Here is a 23,393-nt window from a genome sequence, read left to right on the forward strand (position 1 = left end):
TTTTTTGAGACAGCATCTCACTCTGTCACCCAGCCTGAAATGCAGTTGCATGATTACAGCACACTGCAGCCTCAGCCTCATGGGCTCAAACAGTCCTCTCACCTCAGCCCCACAAGTAGCAAATAATTTTTGAGTTTTTTGTAGAAACAAAGTCTTACTTTGTTGCCCACGCTGATCTCAAACTCCCAGGTTCAAGCAGTCCTCCAGTGTTGGCCTCCCAAAGTGCTGAGATTACAGGCATGGGCTACCATGCGCAGCCAATACCAAACTTTTACATTATATAGATGAAGCTAGTATCTAACTATTTTCCACCAATTACCATCTAGGGGTTGAAATTATGTGACCTTTCAAACTTCCAGATACAGATGACATAGAACATTATATTTTTAATATAAATTTCTATTTTCAAGATTTTAAAATTCTACTTTTAAAGTCTACCTAGTTGTCACCTCAAAAATTTCAAGACGGATTCTAAATTTTAAAAATTTCCCAATTTATGTTCTAGGAAATTTAAGTGAAAGGAAGAAAAGCTATACCTAAAATGTACTAATGGCTAAGAGTACTAATATTTAGGATACTGCAGAGAAAAATTAAATCTGTAAGCAATTTCAATCTCCTCATTGTATGAAAGTTCTGGTAACTTCAGCTATTAAGTTTTAATGAAGCTAAAAAATAGGCCTTTTTCCTTCCATCATAAGAATGTCAATGAGATGAGAGAGAAAAGCCAAATGGTGGGAGGAATAGAGTAACTAACTTTAAATCAGCTAGCATGATGGAATTACACACCCTCTGTCCTTTCAGACAGCATGATTCTTGAAAATAGGTTGCTACCTCCTAAAAAAAGAATACAAAAGCTATTTACAGGCTGAAAATCTAAGATTTTCTATTCTCAGATTTTCATTTACAGAATGCATATTGGGATAAAAGGGAAAATCACATTCATTTTAAGGGGATGGGAAAAGTGCCTGATATTCAATCAAATTGTAAAACATGAGATCAAAGATAAGAACTAGATGCAACTTCCAAGCAAGGACGAGACATAATTTCTATAGACTCTAAAAAAAGATTAACTTTAAGTATATTACTTAAACTTCACTCCAGTCCTTAGAAAAATCTGATAGCCTTGGGAAAGAGTATCATCTTTTCTTCCACTGAAGGCCTTGATAGTTACAGGAGATACTGTCGGCCAGATGCAGTGGCTAACACCTGTAACCCTAACCCTTTGGGAGGCTGAGGCAGGGAAATCCCTTGAGCCCAAGAGTTTAAGACCAGCCTGGGACATGGCAAACCCCGTCTCTGTAAGCCTCTACAAAAAAATTTTAAAATTAGCTAGGCATGGTAGCAGGTGCCTGTATTCCCAGCTACTCAAGAGGCTGGGGTGGGAGGATCATCTGCTGCTGCAAAGTTGAGGCTTCAGTGAGCAAGGATGGAAAACTGCACTCCAGCCTGGGCAACAGAGGGAAAGACCCTGTCTCAACAAAATGAAATAAAAAATAAAAAGAAGATATTGTCATCAAAAAATACTACCATATCCCAAAAACAAAGTGAGACTAAATAAAACCACAAGCTTACTTCCACGGCCTGAAATATCTTTGGCAGTTCTATTGCCAAAAATATTTTGAAGAATTTGTAAAGCCTAGAAGCCCCACATATTTGTTTAGATATTTTCCTTTCTCTCCTCCTTCTCTTCTCTCTCTCTCTCCCCCTCCCTCCCTTACTCCTTTCCCCACCTCTCTTTTTTTTTAAGACATAGGATCTCACTCTGTCCCTCAGCCTGGAATCCAATGGTGTGATCACAGCTCACTGTAACCTTGAACTTCTGAGTTCAAGCAATCCTCCTGCCTCAGCCTCCCAAGTACCTGATAGTGGAGCCTGGTACTAGAGTGGCACAATACCATATCTGGCTAGGTTTTTTTTTGTTTTGTTTTTGAGATGCTGTCTTGTTCCGTTGCCCAGGCTTGAGTAGCGTGATCTCAGTTCACTGTAACCTGTGCCTCCCAGGTTCAAGTGATTCTCCTGCCTCAGCCTCCCCAGTAGCTGGGATTACAGGTGTTCACCACCACGCCTGGCTAATTTTTGTATTTTTAGTAGAAACAGGGTTTCACCATGTTGGCCATGTTGGCCAGGCTGGCCTCGAACTCCTGACCTCAAGTGATCCGCCTGCCTCGGCCTCCCAAAATGCTGGGATTATAGGCATGAGCTACCATACCTGGCCCTTTTTTCTTTCTTTTTTTTTTTTTTTACTTTTTGTAGAGACAGGGTCTGACCAGTTCAAGCTGGTCTTGAGCCCCTGGTCTAAAGCAATCCTCTCTCCTCAGCCTCCCAAGGGATTCCAGGTGTAAGCCACCACACCCAGCTGTTCAGATATTTTTCAATCAAATAGTATGCAACAAGGACTGTGCAAAGTGACTTTGTAAACTCAGCCCTTTGGGGGACTGACACAGGAGGATCCCTTAAGGTCAGGATTTCGAGACCAGCCTGGGCAAAATAAAAGGACCCTGTCTCTACAAAAATAAAATTTAAAAATTTTTAAATGTAAGGTAGTGTGCACCTATAGTCCTAGCTACTTAGGAAGCTGAGAAAGGAGAATCACCTGAGCCCAGGAGGTCAGGGCTGCAGTGAGCCAGAATGGTGTCACTGCACTCCTGCCTGGGTGACAGAGTGAGACCCTGGCTGTAAAACAAACACAAAAAACCCAAAACATGAAACACAGCAAAAAAGGCAGGGCTGAAAGTCCTAACAGTGCCTGTAAGTAATAAAGAGCAAGGCACTATCCCTGAAAGAACAGGAAGCTCAATAAAACTTGCAAAGGATCATTAAATCTAATATATGCCTATGGAAACAAAAAGCCTGTTTAAATCATAGGCAGTTATAAAAGCACAGGGTTATTGAAATTTGTGATCTGAAAGTGGGGCTTGATGCCCCTTTTGGAAAAAAGAAGATGAATATGATGAAAAGACAGTCTTAAGAATAAGTTAACTGTCTGGGCAAAGTGCCTTGCGTCTGTAATCCCAGCACTTTGGGAGCCTGTGGCAGGTGGATCACTTGAGGTCAGTTTGAGACCAGCATGGCCAACATGGTGAAACCCCATCTCTACTAAAGATATAAAAATCAGCTGGGCACACAACTGTAATTCCAGCTACTCAGGAGGCTGAGGCAGGAGAATTGCTTGAACCCAGGAGGCAGAGGTTGCAATGAGTTGACATCGCACAACTGCACTCCAGTCTGCGCAACAGAGCAAGATCCTGTCTCCCCCCCCCCCCCCCCCAAAAAAAGGAATAAATTAACTGACAATTAGCTTGTATAGGGGAGCAGACACAGCTGCTTCAGGTGAAAGGAACTGAGCTGAAAGTGGGCCCAGCCAGGTTCTGATACCAGTAGCAGTCAGCCTTGGCATTATAGGTCAGTTGGGTGTTTTCAGGATTATTTGTTACATTGTAAGTCGACAACTAGTAATCTTCTTTCATTTAGGGTAGCAGGATTAATCCCAACATTTGTGTTAGCAATTCTTCTGAAAATCCAGTCATCTTAACATCTTTCACTAAAATCAAATATAAAAAGCCATCTCTCATGATCTTTATCAATGGTTATTTTTGGCATATTTAATGGGGAAGTAACCCAAAGCAGGGAAGACACAGTAAATAATGAAAAAGCAATATAGTCTCAGAAACTCCTGCATCACTAAAAAAGCAACCATATTGGAGTTCTTTCTAAGCAATAACTAGGTAACAAATATAATACAATCAGCATCATTTCTGAAAGAGCATCTTATAATAAATTTTCATTTTTAATTCTTAAAAGGTACTAAAGTCTCAAGCATGAAAAGCACTAATGTTAGAAGTGATACTTACTAATGATAAATGCCTTACTTAAGCAAAAATACTCTTTTTAACACTGGTTTGACATACACTCAAAAGTCTAAACTAGATCTTCATCAAAGCAAGAACACCCCTTATGGGTACAAGACGGCCACATGGAGCAACGGAAAGACACCGCACAAGGTGGAATAAGCATCACAGATTGCTGTAGAGATTACACAGGTTAAGCTACATGATAAGAACAGCAGAGTGCCTGAGCACAAAATATATGCTCAATGTTAGCTTACTCCATTAAGAAAAAGCTGACTTGAGGGTTTTTTGTTTGTTTTTTTTTTTGGAGACAAGATCTCACTCTGTCACCCAAGCTGGAGTGCAGTGGTGTGATGAGGGTTCACTGCAGTCCTGATCTCCTGAGTAGCTGGGACTGCAGATACATGCCAACACACCCAGCTAATTTTCTTTTTTGGGTGGGGAGATGGAGTTTCACTTTGTCGCCCAGGCTGGAGTGCAGTGGCATGATCTCGCCTCACTGCAACTTCTGCCTTCCCTGGTTCAAGTGATTCTCCTGCCTCAGTCTCCTGAGTAGCTGGGATTACACGCGAGCACCACCATGCCCAGCTAATTATTTTTTATTTTATTTTTTTAAGTAGAGACAGGGTTTCACCAGGTTGGTTTGGCTGGTCTCAAACTCCTGACCTCGTGATCCGCCCGGCTGGGCCTCCTAAAGTGCTGGGACTATAGGCATAAGCCACCATGCCTGGCCACCCAGTTAATTTTTAAAATTTTGTGTAGAGATGGGATTTCAACATGTTGTCCAGGCAGTCCTGAGCTCCTGAGTTCAAGTCACTCACCCACCCACCCACCCCAGCCTCCGAAAGTGCTGGGATTACAGGCATGAGCCACCGTGCCAGGCCTGATTTGAGGTTTTAAATGACACATAGCAGAACCTTCACAGTTTTTAATCTTAACTTTTAAATTATTTTCAACACTCAAGGAATCTACTGATTAGCATCCATAGTCAAAAAGTATAGATCCTCTTTCCAGAAAAATGCACATATATAGGAGACTTTGCCGGCTATTTCAGGACATTCACAGACCCTCTAAAACTGAGAGACTTTATGAATTTCAGATTAAGAATGACCAGAATTTGTATAATTCAAGTCTTATGTGATAATAGACAATGCTTAATGTATGCTTGCTATGTGCTAAGAATGGTGCTAAGAAATTTAATGAATTATTTTACTTTTGCAACAACACTTTGTCGTAGATAGTAGTATCATACCCACACTACAAGTGAGAAAACTAAGAGAATGGTAAATTAACATACCCTATGTTACCAGGAAACATGTCAAAGGAAAAAAGTTCCCTAAAGGAAAATGCACAACAAAAATAATGATTTTTTAAAAAACCATACACAGCCAGGTACAGTGACTCATGCCTGTAATCCCAGTACTTTGGGAGGCCAAGACGGGAGGATCACTTAAGGTCAGAAGTTTGAGACTAGCCTGGTCAACAAGGCAAAAAGCTGTCTCTACTAAAAATACAAACAGTAGCCAAGTGTGGTGGCCCACACATGTAATCCCAGCTAATCAGGTGGCTGAGGCAGGAGATTCACTTTAACCCAAGAGGTAGAGGTTGCAGTGAGACAAGACCATGTCATTGCACTCCAGCCTGTGTGACAAAATGAGATTCTGTCTCAAAACAAAGACAGTAACAAAGACTACTGAAATAAAATAGTTCAAACCACCCTTACACTACGGTCCTAATTATGTGTGTTAACCACTCAACAGAGGTCAATCACACAAAAAAATATGGCTAAAGAATGAAAATGCTAACTAATATCCTCACTAGTCCTTGATCTTCTACTGAGGAAGAGGATGGGTGCAGCCAACATAAGCCCTGTCCTGCAGAGCCACTTCCATGACAATGGAAATAAATGTGCATGTAAGACCCCTTGAAAGGTTGTGCCTTTCCTGCTTTGGCTAGAGCCTCTGTCATGCTGCCACATGGTTTCTATGTAAATGAACTGGCAGGAAGAATCATTGCCGACCAGTTTAGGGAGGTTCTGGGCAATGTTATCTTTGCCTTTTCTTGCCTCCCTCACTACCCCTCCCCACCAGTGAACACAGTACTTTTTATTAGAAAACATCCAAGCTAACAGATTCTCAGTACAAATAAAAATGTTGCCTCTCCAGCACAGATAGAAAAACAAACAGGTAAGTTAAAACTTACAAAATTAAATCTGATGAGTTTATTTCATCATTAGTGTAGAAACACAGATCACATATACCTGAATATGCAAAGAAAGTTAAATTATGATGCAATCAATGCTATCCTATAAAAACCAAATTAACAAAAATAGTCTATTAGGGAAGACATCTGGTGTATCATGGCAAGAAATGTTAATGATATTGTCTGCAACCCTGTAATCAATTTTTTCTCCCAGCAGCTCTCTCATTACACTGTATTAGATCTGCGTGCCTGCAGAATTTATGAGCGCTTCACATATGGGGAAGCTTTGCCAACTGGATCTGATTCAGATCCAGCTCAAATGACTTTGGCAGCACAAAGCATCATTAAAGAACAATCAATACAGTTAGCTTTATGCACCATCATCTTGACTAAAAGAAGATTTATCCTCTCATTACAGAATCTCTCACACCTACATATAACGTATCCAAGTGCTCCACCAGTTAGGAACTTATTTAAATCCTCAGTAGACACAAGTATTTTTACTGCTAAAAAATACATACTAGTCATCATTAATTCTAACACAAAAAGTTTACAAAAAAAAATCAATGTTATTATGGGGAAAACTTAAAATCCATTCAGCAAATCCCACTGAGTTTTACAGTAAATAAAGTATTAACAACAGCATCTACATTGATGAAGAAAATATCAGCCTGAAAGATAAAACCTGCTTTTCAGATATATGTGAAAATAAGATAGTAACTGGTAAAGGCTGAAGCTTTAGAAGTAGGCAGTCACATTGCTAATATACTAATTTGTCCCTTAAGATGTCCGTCTTAACAGACTTTTATCTATACTACACTGGGTTCTGTCTTCCACTGTAAATGGCTATTATTTCAAGAACACAAGGTTTCCATAATGTGAAACCCTCACCCCTTTTTTTGGTCTAATCCTTAAGTAATTACATCAGCAAATATGTAAACATGATATGCTGCCGCAACAATTACTCCTGATTTGGTTACAATTATTAATACACCATCGCTACTGTCTTGGTCCTTTTCATCTTACTCATGAATGGCGGCCCTAACCTCCTACTTGGTACTTTCATCATCTTTCCCCATTCCACGCTGCAAACTGCTGCATAATCAATCTTCTTAAGCAGTGGTCTGCAAGTCGGCTTGCCTCGGATAAAAGCTTACACAAGCTCTCTACTGTATATTACGTAAAATCTTTACTTTGCTAACCTTGAAGATCCTCTATAATCTGGCCCCATCTAATACCTCCACATCTGCTCCCAAAACCCACTAACCTGTGCTCTTCAGTGATGTCCTGCGGGTCATCTTCTCACGACTCCCAGACTCGTCAGGCTCATTGCCTGTGTTGCTTTTTAGGACAGGTTGCCGTGTACACCTGGAAGGCTCCTACACTCTGCCTACCCATTTCTTATTGATGTGTGGAAAAACATATCCAGCTCCTCAAAACCTACCCCACCTTTACAGAACTTCCCCAAGTGCTACGACCCATCTGGAGCACTCTCTTCTTCCCCCCAAGATATCAATGTTCTACATTGTAACTGAACAATTCATGTATTGATAGTATCTTGCATTGTGTGTCTAAGCGTGAGAGAGCTCGCTATTCTCCTGTATTATTTGCTAATTCAGTATAAACTGGGGTGCCATAGTCACTTCTTTACACTGAATTCAGTGCTTAACTAAAACTACACTTCTTTCATATTAACAGAAGCCTTAGGTACCCAGTAGTCATTCAAAAAACATTACCATTAAATCCTACCATTAAAGGAAGGAAAAGAAAGAAAACTGTGAACTTTCCTAAAAGGAGAGACATACTGTGTGTTTTAAGGGGTAAAGCACTACAGATACTTCATCCTGCTGCCTCTTACACATCCCTCAGGACTACCACTAGTAACAGAGGAATAACCAGAGGATAGCTGTAAGAAGTAGAGCTACCGCCTGACCCAAGCCTTTTGAAGTGCTTATTCTGTATCTAGCACTGCAGAAAAGCCTTGCTAATTCTGAGCAATACTCTACAAAACATCACCTGAGAGGACAACACCCAAAATAGTTGAGATTGGTGGGCCATGAGTCCCAATGAGCCTGGGGAAACGCACATTGCACACCTGGACTCAAACTTACCCCCTTTTTTCCCCATTTCAGTTGCCAACATCCATACTCGCTGCTGATTGCCAGCTCCTGCTCCTTGCAGCAGCCCAGCATGCTCTCTCCCTTCCACCAAACCCCGCTAACTTCTGGAACTGTCCTAGAGGGGTAAGGCAAGTCCCGTATTTTGCTTCCTCTGTGCATGTACTTGTTACTCCTTTAAAAACACATATAATACAGCACATTTTAAAAGGGGCTCTGGGGAGGGAGGTAATATTCCTATTTTATACCCTATGGGATATAAAATACTGATAGCTTTTAAAAACGGGATTCTCCTTACCCCTACAGGCCCTCTCCCGGCTTCAGAAAGATGCTGTGGTGGCTGTGATGCCACCGGCAGAGAGCATGCTGGGGGGTCACACAAAGCAGGAGTTGGAGATCTGCAACAGGCCTGGGAGTTGTGGACCTAAAAAAGAAAACAGTTTTAAGTTAACGTGCCCAATGCCCCATCATGCCCTGGTTATTAGGGGCACGCAGCACACAAGTCAGTATCTGCAAAAACTCTTTAGCAGATGACCTCTGACACCTCAGATAATTTGTGCTACCACTAAAGTTAATCTTTTTGCATTAATCAAAGCGGTTTCCTTATTTCCGTGTGAACAAACATACGACCCTTCTGGCTCCACACTTTAATCCAGGTCCTGTCATAAAGCAGTATGGTGTGTGCCCCTCAAAATAACCAAGTTAAGATGTGAGATAGTGCCAAAGCACAGTTAACAGCAGCATGCTATGCTTATAATAAAAACAGAAATGCAATGGCATCAGATAAACACAACCATAAAATGAATCACAAGTGGACAAACTGAGCTTTCAGAAGAGTTTCTAATGACAGAAGCTAGAGGCATAAGATATGTACTTAATAAGGAAACAGGGCATTTGGGTCGACAAAGAAAGGCCCTGCCATTTTCTCAAAGTTCAAATTTAATTGTGTAAAGCTAAAGGCAAAGTAAATAGACAAAGGCCCCAAAATAGAAGAAAAAAGACAACATTCACATGAGTTAGAATTTTCTCAAAACGCCCACAAGATAAGTATAATGAACAGGCACAGAGCATAAAGTTCCAGAAAGGCATTACTTCTTTTTATAGCAAAACTAGTTTAGTATGTATCACATGGCTTTTTAAAAATTAACTGAAAACATTTAAAACTAGGAGAAAAAAAGACTGTCAAGCAACTTCTGAAAGCTAGCACAGTCCTTGTAAGTATCAGAAAGGATACCTCAGATAATAGTTTGAATATGTTCCTTTACAAATATTTTAGAAGGTACATAACATTTTTAAACCAATTTCATGTGGTTTCGAATGAACTGAAAAAATCCATAACATTCCAATACTTATACAAGAAGCGGTCTTACAGTTGTCTAAAAATTACAGGTGAACAACCTTTTAACATTAAATCATTATTAGTGTGCCCTGTTACATATAATTCCCTTTGAAAAGCAAAGAGTAACTGTCTAACAACTTTCTGTGCACAGATTTTAATATATTTCATTAAGTATTTCTGTAGGCCTCTTAAGCTTCCTACACATACACATACAACAAATACCAGGAAAATACGCTAATATTCAGAATGTTTTGTCATGATCATTTTCTTTTCCTTTTGTAAAGATTACCATCTAGAGTACATCCTGGGATCTACACAGCAAAATTTCTGTGCAGTTGGTCTCTGATTCTCATGGCCTCAGTGGTAATACAGCTGACACAGAGTGTCAGCAGCCATAACCTTCTCACCACACACCTTCTCCCCGCCACCACCGGCACTACAAATTCCAAATTAAAAATTCGACCGTGCACTTGAATGTATAGCATATTCAATATTATTTGCCAGAAGCATCAAAATAAAAATAGACTTCTGGTTAATCTCTTGCACTAGGAATACGACTGCCCAAACCACTCAAATCTTTATATTCAAATTAAGGGTTTTAAATCAAAAACACCTGGTAAAGCATTTCCAAACACTTTAGCATTATTTTAAACATGCAAATAGTTCAAGCATTATTAAAACATTTGATGCATTTTAAAAAGGCATTTGGTTCAAAGCATGTCATTATTCTTACATACGAATGGGAAAATGTTGATGGTATATGTTTCCCTAATTGTTTTTGGTACTTCTAATAGGTTTTCCTTGGACCACTGAGTTGGTTCTTAATACAAGCATCCATATATAAATACAAATTACATATTTTCAGTTCTAAAGAATTAAGTTTGAACAAGACTTTACCAATATTCTTGCACAGTAGATCGCTGCAAATATCAGACTGTCTCAACCTTTCTTAAGCTCCTTTACAATTAGAATACCTAGGGTTTTCTGCATTGAAAAAAATTTCATATAGATAACAATTTTAGTAAACATTTTCAGAAATATATTTTATGGAAATACACAGAATTAAACAAAACTTTTTCAGTAGTTTCTTAGAGTTCCTTGACCCAAGTTAAATTAGAAGAAAATAAATTACCCAACCTCACAGTAATAAACACTAAAACTTAAAATCCCAAGTGGCCTAACCTGACTGTCAGCCATGAGTGAAGACAGACTGCTGGGAACCTCAGAAAACGGGGCCAATAAAGTGTTGGATTATTTATTCCCAAAGCCTCATTTTGATTTCCATTTATGTGAACACTACTCTGTCCATTTAGAGGCTGACATCAGTATCATGCAAAAAGGATGTGGTGGTTCAAAAAACTTCCATCACTCCGTAATTGTGGCGGGAGGGGAGCACAGATACACAACCTCCTCTGACTGTGACCACCAAACTCAGGGCTAAAGAATTCCATCCTGCGGCTGTGGTGTAATCCCAGCACTTAGGGAGGCCAAAGTGGGTGGATCACGAGGTCAGGAGTTCCAGACCAGCCTGGCCAACATAGTGAAAGCCCATCTCTTCTAAAAATTCAAAAAATTAGCCAAGGGGCTAAATTAGGTGGTGGGAGCCTGTAATTCCAGCTATTTGGGAGGCTGAGGCAGGAGAATCGCTTGAACCTGGGAGGCAGAGATTGCGGTGAGCTGACATCATGCCATTGCACTCCAGTGTAAGCGACGAGTGAAATTCCATCTCAAAAAAAAAGCATTTCATTCTACCTATTGTCTCTTAAAGAATTAAATTAAATTAGAAATTTCAAATTTATATGTGAAAAGGCCACTAAGTCCTTGCATATAATAGCTGGAAATACTTGATAATGAACTTTAAAGTTTCACTTCATTATCCAGCACTACACAAGTCACAAAGGTATTACTAAGTGATACTGACCTTTTTATATGGCACAAGCCAAGAAAGTAAAGAGAAGAAAGAGCTATAGAAAGAAATACTCAATTTTGCAGGCCTACCTTGAAGAACTGTCAGAAACAGAAACAACTGCTGTGTTGCACAGAAACAAATCATCATAGTGTAAGGCATTTTTCATAACAGCTGGCCTTTTCTGGGATGTTCACATGTATACTAGGCCCCCATTTATCTTTGCTGAAAGTCAGTCATATAGAAAACTCAAAACAATACAATGATGCCTAAAAAAATGTTATGACTTTGGCTACATTCACTCAAATTCCTAAAGAAAACAAGAAACTGAATTTTCTTCACGTATTTTAAAAGAAACAGAATTTCATTATTTCTATATATTATACACTGCAGGCTAACCAAAGGTGAGTGAGTAGACTTCTTTGGCTTAAGAGAAGGTTAATTTGTTGTTGATGTGTGCACTGTATCAAACAACTACTATTAAAGTTTTTTGTTTTTTTAACTTATCCAGTGAATGTATTCCACTTAAATCGTACTTCATTCAGTACTCAATAAATATTTGCTATGGACATGACAGTCAGACAATGTGCTAAGCACACAACATGCATCAGTGAATAAAAAGCATAAACCTACAGTACCCGCTAAACGTCAACATCACAATCGTGTCATTCTATGGGGCCCTGGACTCTTTGTAAGTTTGACCTTTCAGTCTAAAAACAACATACTTGGCAAGTAGGCACTTTACATCCCAACTTCACAGGTAAATAAAGAAAGTTAAGAGGGTTAAGTGTATTTCCCAAGGTCAGGAAAGACAGCAACTGATGGAAGGAGTATGTGAACTCAGACAACTCGATGTCGAAGTCCAGGCTCTGAATCTGTGAAATCTGCCGTCCCTCATCTCAATCACAGAATAACAGATCCTAAATTCTGAATTAGCCATGTTCAAATTATGTGGACTTCCCACCCACCTCCCACCAAAAAAGGGCTCTAATACAAGAATTACCTCCTATTAAACAAATGCCCGTTCCTTGAATGTCTATACACTACAACTTCTGTGCTGAGTGGTAATAGCCAAGCTGGGATTAAAGAACTGCACTATATAATGCATAAGTCTGATAATCAAGTCACTGCGTGTACACATGAATGCGTGCACAAAAAGTGTGTGTAATGAAGTCACTATGTGAGGGTATCTCCCACCGTTATCTATGGTCCTAATAAGAAAAGAAGACATAATTACTCATCCTCAATAAGTTTTCATCACAAAAGAGGAGGAAATAGCTTCTTGCTACTTTTAATCCATTTTTAGGAAACTAAATTTGGTGGAGGGAGCACCATCTCAATGGCAAGTTGAAACTAAGGTGAAGTTAATTTCTCGGCAGCCCTTCTTCGGTTGGAGTGTCAGGGAAGGCATGAATAAAGGGTGATGAGTAGCAAACAACTTATGAGTACAGACCAGGGATCAGACAGAAATTCCCAGTGTTTGTCCTCCAGCTGCTCACATTTGACAATGAAACAATGAGAGGGATATGGCTTTAAGTGATTAATAATTTGGCCCCCACATTCACGGCAGCAATGGAAATGTGCATTCTCAAGGTTAACTAGTAGTACACATCCTTAGCTATTCCACATTCAGAACTAGCACTTAGAAGGCATGCTGTTAGGAACACAAATGATACAGTAGTACTCTCAATCATGCGGAGCTGTAACAGTACATTGAGCCCAGCGAACCTTCAGCTAGAAACACCTTAACATCCCTAATCACATATCCCCAACTCTAAGGAATCTCTATATCAGGTTTAACTTTAAGGACATTTTTCCCAGTTTTAACAAAACAGTTAAAAATGAATCAATGTTATTACCCCAAAATAGTACCTATAACAGCTACATATAGTACCCTAGAAACTCATTTGGTGTTAAGTCTATGTAACTTTAGGAAACCAAAAAAAGCATGTTTTCCTCTACTGTATGAATGACAGCAATACAGGTATCCACACTGAATTTCCATGGAGAATATTACAGGAGTGAGTTTGATTATTTGTGAATAAAGAAAGGTAGGAACTGCTACAAGGAACTACTACACAAGGAACTCCTCAGTGTCATACTGAATAAAAATTACTGTCTCAATGACCTTGTTAGCATTCTCAGACTCCACAATTATTTCCAAATGGCAAATTATTTGTATTATACTTCATAACTGGGTTTCCATAAAAATATAATTCTACTGTTTTTTGTAAACACACAAAAGAAATCATTTCTTTTAGAACTAAAAGTGACTGTCCTTCTCCTTGTCAATCCTATTCAGAATGTTCTCCAAAGAATACTGACAACCAGTAATGCCAGAAGTTGTCTCTCCACTTAGAATCTAAGATCACTGAGAAAAGGAACAATATTTTACACTTCTTCAGTCCCCTTTAAGGTGCTGAGTTCAATAAAGAACACAAAGCAGGTATTCAGTAAATGCCTGTGGAAGGCCCTGAGTATAGCCCAAAACATTCCTATTTGCACTCTGTGATACAATGCTCCTGGATGATATTGACTCATTCAGAACAAAACTCTCAAAGTAACTAAGTCACATGGTGGCCTATAAAAGCTATAAGAGGGCAGCAGAAGGGTTGGAGATGTTAATCTGGCTCTTTCCATCGCAATTAATGAAGAACCACTCAGAAGGAACAGGATAACCTAAGAATCCAGTGGGAAGAATATCCGCGCAGTGGGACCCAGGAGAGTCCAGGAAAAGGTGGCTGTGCACGCACGCCCCTTGGCAGTCTACTGCTCTGCCCACAGCTCCCCCATCCTCTGCTTTTCCTACTTTCCTACCCTACCTTGTGAGCTTGCCTATGCCAGCCCCAACCTTGCTCTTGTCATTAAGGTAATTCTTTTTTTATTTTTAATTTTTACAGATTATATATAAAGGTAATTCTTGAATTACCTATTCGCCTTTCCTCTCTACTGACTGCCTCAGTCTCTCAGTTTCTCAATTCAAATTGTAAAAACAAAATTTGACTCAATTAATCTTTTCATGCCAGGCCACAAGGATCACAGATTGTCATTCTGTATTATTATTCCTTCAAAAAGCTAAATAAAGATTTTTGCCAGCTATTTTACTATTTAGTTCAGAAATCTACGGTGCAAAGCATCCTTTTTAATTAACGATACTTCTTTCTCTTGCTTCTAAATACCCACTGTCCATAATTCTACCTCTTCCATTTGCTTAAGCTCAGGCTTTTGACTGCTTGTTCCATAGATACCTTGGTCAGTGCATTCAAACACAATCAGCTCTCTCCATTTTTAAATAAGTCCAATCAAATGAATACTTCCTAAGCGAATGAAAGCTTCCTAATGGAATACATAATTCAGTACCTTTAAAACCTCAGTTGAGTTAGGAGTTTAATTACTTGATACTACCCTGTGTAAGTGTGGGCTCGAAATACACCTACCAGTGTAGGCATGGTAGTGTCCCTACGTGTTTTGATGTTAAATAATTTTCTGGGGGGAGAGACAGAGTCTCCCTCTGTCGCCCAGGCTGGAATGCAGTGGTGTGATCTCGGCTCACCACAACATCCACCTCCCGGGTTCAAGCGATTCTCCTGCCTGAGTCTCCTGAGTAGCTGGAATTACAGGCACACACCATCACGCCTGGCTAATTTTTGTATTTTTTGTAGAGACGGGGTTTCACCACGTTGGTCAGGCTGACCTCGTGATCTGCCTGCCTCAGCCTCCCAAACTGCTAGGATTACAGGCGTGAGCCACCGCATCCGGCCAATGGTTAAATATTAATAAAGCAGAAGCCATGGATCCTATCCCCATAGGCAAAATAACCACAACCTATCATCCATACTCAGACATTTCTGAGAGTGAAAGGGGAGGCTGTTTAATAAATACTTTAGCAAGACAACAGACAGGGAGTAGGACATAGAGGCAGCTGTGTTCTATACCACAGACTTGGATTCTAATGGAATACAGCAGCAGAGCCTAGAAGACAACCCAGGTCCCCACATGAAATACAAAGACCCTTCTCTTTATCTTATGTAGAACTCTTTCATGAAATGTGACCCTAGGCCCTCAGTTCAATAAACTGTCATTATTCTAGTCTCCTCCTCCTCCACTTCACGCCTCATTTAGCTTTTGTTGTCTTTAACATCGTAATCATATCATAAAGGACATTCATCCAGTTATGTTTACAGTCCCCAAACATACTTTATACTCAAAATTTCACCATGGCCAAGGGATTCTCATTTATAATATTAATAATGAAACATCTCTCTCAGTTACAACCCCAAATCAACTTTTTATTTTATGATTGTTAAAAAAAATACCTAATTACTCAACATTTCAAAGCTAGCCACGTTATTTGCTGTGAGCAAAACCAAATTCAATTTCTTCTCCTTTTTAAAATCTCGCAGAGAAACAAAGCTTATTTCCTTTTGCTCATCTTTTTCCCTTATAGCTTCAGTAAACTGAGGGAGAAAAAAAATCTTGATTATTTTCATCTACTTGATTATCTTTTAATAAGTACAGAGAGGCAAGAAAGTAGAAATAACTATATTTATTCCAAGAGCAAATATTTCATCATCTGTTATTCTTACACAACTATGAGGATGTGCTATATACAGAACCTCAAACAAAAACATAAGAAATGGCAGTGTATGACTTAGAAAAAGGTATCTAAACATATTGCACCCTATTTCCCAGATTGTTTTTGTAGACAGTTTTAATGTGTTGTATTAGACCAATACTGATAACAGAAGCTTCAGCTTTTATTGCTGTTAATACTCTGAGAAATTACTGCCCAGAACAGCAACTATCACATTGTAATCGGCAATTCATAAGAGACGCTGTTCAAACATGAAGGCCCCTGCTAATGTGCAAAAACTGTACAAAGGGGCCTCAAGATCTAATAGGTAAAATGAAAATATTTGTAATTTTATTTCACAGCTATATGGTGCACTGATATTTGGTTTAGTAAAAATTACACACAAAGACAATAGGCAGGAAAAGGGCAGTAGCAGCAGCCACTACTAAAACAAAACTCTTCAGGAATAAGGATACACCTGTATTTCAGGTGTCAGTACTATATCTGTATTTAAAAAAAAAAAAACTTAGGAAGGAAAGATATAATAGCAAAGATCTCTAAAAATGTTGTTTTTTAAATTCACATTGACATAAAAACAGAAAGCATTTGATTCACGAGATTAAACTGCAAGGCCACCTTGCAAAGCAACTCGGAAAGTTAAAAGCTGCCTATCAAGAATAGATAAATCTTAGAAGTAAATGGCACATTTGACTTTGTCTTAAAACCGTAAGCATGCAGTAACTTATGCAATAACTTTTTAACAAAGAAAAATAAATGACACATGATTTTTTTACTGAATATACTAAATTTGGTATTTGGGTTATTAAAAATGATTAAAAAATAAAGGAGATGCAGAGAAAGATCTTTTCAAATTACATTTCTTTAGACTGAAATACCACGTCCAATAACATATCTCAGAACACAAATATCGTCAAATTACAAAGGGTGTTGAAAATAAGAGCAGTCACAGATACTGATAAACATCTCTATAAAACTAAGGAATTAGGAATTCTCCACACCTAAAAGTACAGACAGTGGTTCACAATCTTCAAAGTACTAGGATCCCTCGTAAGATCAAAATATTTCAGAAGATTCTCTAATGATACTACTTCGGTAGTATTTCAAATACCAATTGTTTGAGGAAAATGCCTAACAAATAGTGGTTCTTGCCAGGTGCAGTAGCTCACACTCGTAATCCTAGCACTTTGGGAGGCCAAAGCAGGCAAATCACTTGAGGTCAGAAGTTGGAGACCAGCCTGGCCAACATGGTGAAATTCCATCTCTACTAAAAATACAAAAAAAAATATTAGCCAGTCATGGTGGCACGCGCCTGTAATCCCAGCTACTCAGGAGGCTGTGGCAGGAGAATCACTTGTTCTCGGAAGGTGGAGGCTGCAGTGAGCCAAGACTGAGCCACTGCACTCCAGCCTGGCGACAGAGTGAGACTCTGTCTCAAACAACAACAACAAAATAGTGGTTCTTAACTGTGTTTTGGTCTTAAATAAGTGAATTTTTAAAAATCATAAAAGCATACTGAAACAGGCTAAAAAATCATTGTCCAGACATGTATGAGATCGATTTATTTATATAAAGCCTAGAATGTTTATTTGCAGACCTCTGCCAAATCTCTGGAAACATCCAGGGATCCAAAGCCTAAAGTGTGGGAACCACTGTTCTAAAAAAAGAGATTTCATAATGGGCAACATCAACACTTATATATTCAGGCGGAGTTTTTAATGAGAAAGTACGGTAGCTATGTTCTCATTTCTGCAGCACATGCACTAAAACTGGAAAGAAAGTATAATAGCTTTAGCATGCCCAAGCCAGACTTCTCGCAACCTCTACCCTGGGAAACCCCCACAACAATTCAACATAGGCTCCACACCAGCCGAAATATTGAAGGAAGTGACAGGTTTCCACTGGAAACTATTATCTGACCTGTTTATATTATTTTCCCTACTCATCAATTACTTTACTTCAGGCTCTTAACAAGGCTGAGAAGAAACAAACTACTTCAGGAATTCAAGGGAATCTCTGAAATTGTCAAAACAGTTACTAAAGGGATAAAAACTTCAGAAATACTGTTTACAATATGAGCATTATGACAGTAAGTGTTAGAAAGCTGAAAAGATGGAACTAGTAACCCTCATTTTAGTGCTACTGCCATGAGGTAGTTCGCACTCAAAAGGTGAACTGGTAACCACGTCAACAGCGATGGAGTAACAATCAGAAGAGATAGCCAATGGAACTGGAAAAAGAGAATACAGAGCAGAGTGAACAGCACATTAAAAACGCTTACCAGTTTGAAGTCTTGAATGCTACAGATGAAATACGGTGTGTTTGGCCTCCGACTCTCGATATACACACAGTCTTTAAAAGAAAAAGAAATTTTAAAACAATGGCATTTACCTTTAAGGGAACAAAGACAGGGCCCATAAAGCCACTGCATAAATAAATAAATGACAAGGCACATATCTTTATTGTAACTTTTTTCCTAAAGATGATATTAAATCGCTAATAACTTTAGGTTAAAGGAAAACAGCCATTTGGTTTTTCTGAATATTTTTCTACTGATTTAAAGAATCTGATGAAGCCTAAATTATTTTCTTCAGAGTCCCTGAAGAAAAGGGGAAGGAATCCACGGGATTATCCATATTCAGATGAAGACATTTAGATAAAAGAAATTGCCTGCTCAAGATCACACATCAAGATGAAATCCTGAGTATCTTATTCAGATAGATGCTCCTATCCCTTCAAAAAAGAGAAATATAAGCTTTGCCAAGTGCTACTATATTTGTAATAAATATTTTGTGGGGAAATAAATGAAATACACAAAGATGACAAGCTTGAACATGCTAATACAATGGCCTTTTCAACTAACCAAAAAAGAGAAAGAAATCTAATCTAATCTCTTATAGACAATTTGCTATTACATTGTACCCTAAACACATTTTATTTTCTAATTGTAAACAAAAGCAATGTTACTAATCAGAGATGGAATAAAGCAAACCAAATTACATTTTCTTCAGGGAAGAAGAATGCTTTCTTAAATTACATTTGACATGGCAGTGGTTGGATAATAATTTTTGATGCTTTCAATGACTGGAGTGTAAAGGGTTTTTTTTTTTTGGGGGGGGGGGCTTGTCTCCAAACTCCTGGGCTCAAGCAATCCTCCCATCTCAGCCTCCCAACGTGTTGGAATTACAGGCACTCAGCACCATGCTTGGCCAAGGTTGCTTTTTAAAATGGCATGTTAAGACACTTAAACAAAAAGCAATGATTTTAAAGAAAGCAGTGGCTACAGAGAGAGGTAACCTCCTCCCACCCCCATATCACAACCTGAGATCATCATAAAGCTTAGCACAGGAAAGTCTATGTGTTATTTATTGAAAAGCAAGGACACAGTCAATCAAATCTAGGAAGAGTGACCTTAATGCCTCATTCATCCACTCATTCATTTTGAATAGGAAGGGCCTCACTATGTTGCCCAGGTTAGTCTCAAACTCTTGGGCTCAAGCTATCCTCCTGCCTGGGCCTCCCAAAGTGCTGTGATTACATGTGTTAAGGCACCATGCCCAACTCACAATGCCACTCATTTTGCACTTCCTCTTGGCCCTTCAGAATGTGTGTGTCTTAGAATAATTCAGGTGCTTGACAACACAGGCAAATTCCTCTACTGCCTCATGTGTCTTATGTGTTAAGAGCCAAGGAAAAGCACAGAAGTGGCAAATGGGAGTCGTCACAAGCCCTAGCAGCCTCACTAAGACGATTACGAAGAAAGTCCTCACAAAAGGGTACATTCCAAGAAACTTTCTGCAGAACATCAGGATCTTTGTACCTACCCAAAAGACACTCCAGAAAAAGAAGACATCTCAATGCCAACTATTCAGACATTCGGAATTCCCCAACTGGTTTCTCTACTCAAAGGTGGACTCAACAGAGATTTAATTCCTGAATCCATGTAAAACAGTCACTGAATCCATGTAAAACAGTCACTGAATCCATGTAGAATCCCTGAATCCATGTAAAACAAGATAGGGAAAGCTCAGTCAACAGTTCGCTCCTTCTGACTGAGCTTTCCCTATCTTGTTCCAGGGTCCCAGATGCCGAATAACTCTGCTTCAGCATTCAGGCAACATCAACTTAACAAGCTAATCATCTTAAGGGACAAGCAAGAGAATTCTTCCCACCCCAGTAGATCATTCTTTCATACTCCTACCTTGGTATTCAAGTAAAAACTGAAGAAACTCAATTCCCTAGATAAAAACTGTAGCTCCAAATCACACAATTTTGGAACAACCCAAAGTTCTTAGTTTCCTGTGTTTCAGTCCCTGTTGTACCCACTGTCAGCATTTCAAATCTCTAGTCATCAATTATTTACTCATCTTACTCAACTCAATATGCCCTCTCCTTTCTGTCGCTTTCTATATACTATATTTCATGACATTAACACCATCACAGTCTAGCTACTGACAGAGCGGAAGGATCGCCATCTTGGACAAGCACCGTCATTTTAAAGTACTGATCAAAAACTGCCTAAATCCAACCCAAAGGGCATCAGCCTAATGGCTAATGTTATCATGACCATAAACCACAAGTGACATCTTGGATCAGAAACACTCCAACTCTAAGATAAACCCCTCTCCCACCAGAGACATTCCAGCCCCGAGATAACCTCCCCTCTGGCTGGAGAGATGTCAGCCCCGAGACATTCCAACCCCACAATAAACTTCTCCTCCACAAAGAAACATTCCAGCCTGTGATAAGCTCTCTCAACCTAAACCTTTAAATACTCTCAGTCTGCAAGAGAGAGTGCTCCTGACCAAAATCAGCCAGAAGCCCCTCTCAGGTTTATTCTCCAAAATGAACCGTTTTTAACTGTTGGGCGCTTTTAGCATTTCTTTCCTCATTCTTTAATTTTACAGCTACTATTCACTGGCTTCACAACTAATAGGCCCCCCTCCCTTTTTTTTTTTGAGATGGAGTCTTGCTTTGTCGCCAGGCTGGAGTGCAGTGGTGCAATCTCCGCTCACTGCAACCTCTGCCTCGCAGGTTCAAGCCATTCTCCTGCCTCAGTCTCCCAAGTAGCTGGGATTACAGGCACGCCACCACGCCTGGCTAATTTTTGTATTTTTAGTACAGACAGAGTTTCACCATGTTGACCAGGATAATCTCTATCTCTTGACCTCATGAGCCACCGGCCTCAGCCTCCCAAAGTGCTGGGATTACAGGTGTCAGCCACCACACCCAGCCTCATAGGTCTCTTTCTAATTAATTACTTTTATCTTAAGGCTCAAGTGACAAAAAAACTTGCTGCATTCAACAATCTGGTCTCATTCCACACCCCATCTTTCCCTAGGCTGCATTTACTACAAGAAATCCCAACTCTACTCCCAGTCTGTGCAAAACTCTTTCTTCTCTCCTTCTACCAATCCCTGATCACACCAACCTTAGAATTAGTTATTAAGTAGTTCCATATGCACTAACTTCTCATGGCTCCTCTGTAACTAAATGGCAACATCTCCCTTCTTTTACATAACATTAGCAATTTATACTCCTTGTGTGTTATTTGGCAATCAGGTGGTCTGCACTGTCCACTATCAATTACTATCGATCTTGTAAGCTCAGAGAAATGTACTCAAGTCTACCTTCCCTGTACTCACCAAGGACTAAAGTCTGCCATTAGTGTGGGGCTTTAAAAAAAAAAAATAAAGCCAAAGCAGGTGGATCACCTGAGGTCAGGAGTTCAAGACCAGACTGGCCAACATGGTGAAACCCCATCTCCACTAAAAATACAAAAATTGGCCAGGCATGGTGGTGCACACCTGTAATCACAGCTACTCGGCAAGTCAAGGCAGGAGGATCCTTGAACCCAGGAGGCGGAGGTTGCAGTGAGCTGAGATCATCCCAGTGTACTCCAGCCTGGGGGACAGAGTGAGACTGTCTCAAGAAAAAAAACAAAACTGAAATAAATGGGAGATACTTAGAAAGCAAAAACTATGTACCATGTTTTTCTTTTTACACAAAGAAAAGCTTTTTAATATATACTTTAAATAATCTATAGGATCATTATTACTACACCAGCATCTTACTCTAAGACATAAAGCTAGCTTATACATAAAAAAGCTTTCCAGAAAAGGAAAGAGAACCTATGTTCTTTCATTTCAAACACCAAAGTTACATTCAGGAGAAGGACTGCCTGTAAATACACTAGGATATAGCTCTGTTAGAGAAGGAAGGAAAGGAACGTGCTGGTATGTCAAGGGCAGCCAAGGACATCTGTTTGCTTAAACACTTCTCAGCAGTTGGACTGGAGCTGCCTCACACACCTGGCCTGAGAAACACTGCCATGAGGGATAAGCATGAGAGAGATCCTCAACCGGACATATGGAACACTATTACTGTTTATTACATTAAAAGTCACCTCTTTTTGTTTAAAAAGCTACCATGGTAACTCAAACTGATCCAAAGCTGTGAATTCATATCAGACAGTCCAATATACAAGGCTAATAATCTGTAAAATGGGTGACTGCATCAAGTGATCCCTATTAGTACTTTAAAACGCATATATGAAAAAGTTAGATAAGCTCACTGCAAAATTAAGTGACAAAATTTAAAGAGTGTACAGCTGGAGAGTAGAAAATAAAAAAAAAAAAAAAAAGACTCTACATACATAGTCGTAAAACACAGAATGGCTAAGATGGGGTAAAATAAGAACTAAAAATGGTTCACACTATGTAAAACTTGCCATAGGAATGGAGAAAAAATACATTGCTTTGACCTGATTTGTCTAAGTCAGTTTTAAAATCAAAGCACGACAAATTATTGTAGAGTCAACCTTTTCTTTATAACCCTCTGACAAATATTAAGATGACCCAACAAAAAATAAACACAATTGGCCGGGTATGGTGGCTCATACCTGTAATCCCAGCACTTTGGGGGGCTGAGGTGGGCAGATCATGAGGTCAGGAGATCAAGATCATCCTGGTTAAAACGGCGAAACCCCATCTCTACTAAAAATACAAAAACTTAGCTGTGCATGGTGGCACATACCTGTAATCCCAGCTACTCGGGAGTCTAAGACAGAATCCCTTGAACCCGGGAGGCAGAGGCTGCAGTGAGCCAAGATCACACCACTGCACTCCAGCCTGGGTGTCAAAGCGAGACTCAATCTCAAAAAAAAAAAAAAAAGTTTAGAATTCAAGTCTCACAGAAAAAAATTCTACTTTATATTACTCTTAAAAATATTCAAAACAGGCCGGGCGCGGTGGCTCACGCCTGTAATCCCAGCACTTCGGGAGGCCGAGGCGGGTGGATCATGAGGTCAAGAGATCGAGACCATCCTGGTCAACATGGTGAAACCCCGTCTCTACTAAAACTACAAAAAATCAGCTGGACGTGGTGGCGC

The 23,393-nt window shown here is 39.5% G+C and overlaps 1 protein-coding gene across 3 annotated transcripts in view; it reads right to left on the reverse strand.

The window, feature by feature from the left end:
- RERE (arginine-glutamic acid dipeptide repeats) overlaps positions 1-23,393 on the reverse strand; it is a 468,771-nt gene that overhangs the window by 252,905 nt on the left and 192,473 nt on the right. For 2 of the 3 annotated variants that reach the window (XM_037727827.1, XM_017498331.2), the window contains exons 3-4: positions 18,285-18,355; positions 8,466-8,591 (exon numbers count right to left, since the gene is read on the reverse strand). In XM_037727827.1, the coding sequence (XP_037583755.1) occupies positions 8,466-8,591; positions 18,285-18,355 (197 nt within the window). The remainder of the gene's footprint in view (positions 1-8,465; positions 8,592-18,284; positions 18,356-23,393) is intronic. The other variant, XM_017498335.2, reaches the window with a different exon arrangement.

Source organism: Cebus imitator, unplaced genomic scaffold (assembly GCF_001604975.1).
Source record: "Cebus imitator isolate Cc_AM_T3 unplaced genomic scaffold, Cebus_imitator-1.0 Scaffold240, whole genome shotgun sequence".
NCBI lineage: Eukaryota > Metazoa > Chordata > Mammalia > Primates > Cebidae > Cebus > Cebus imitator.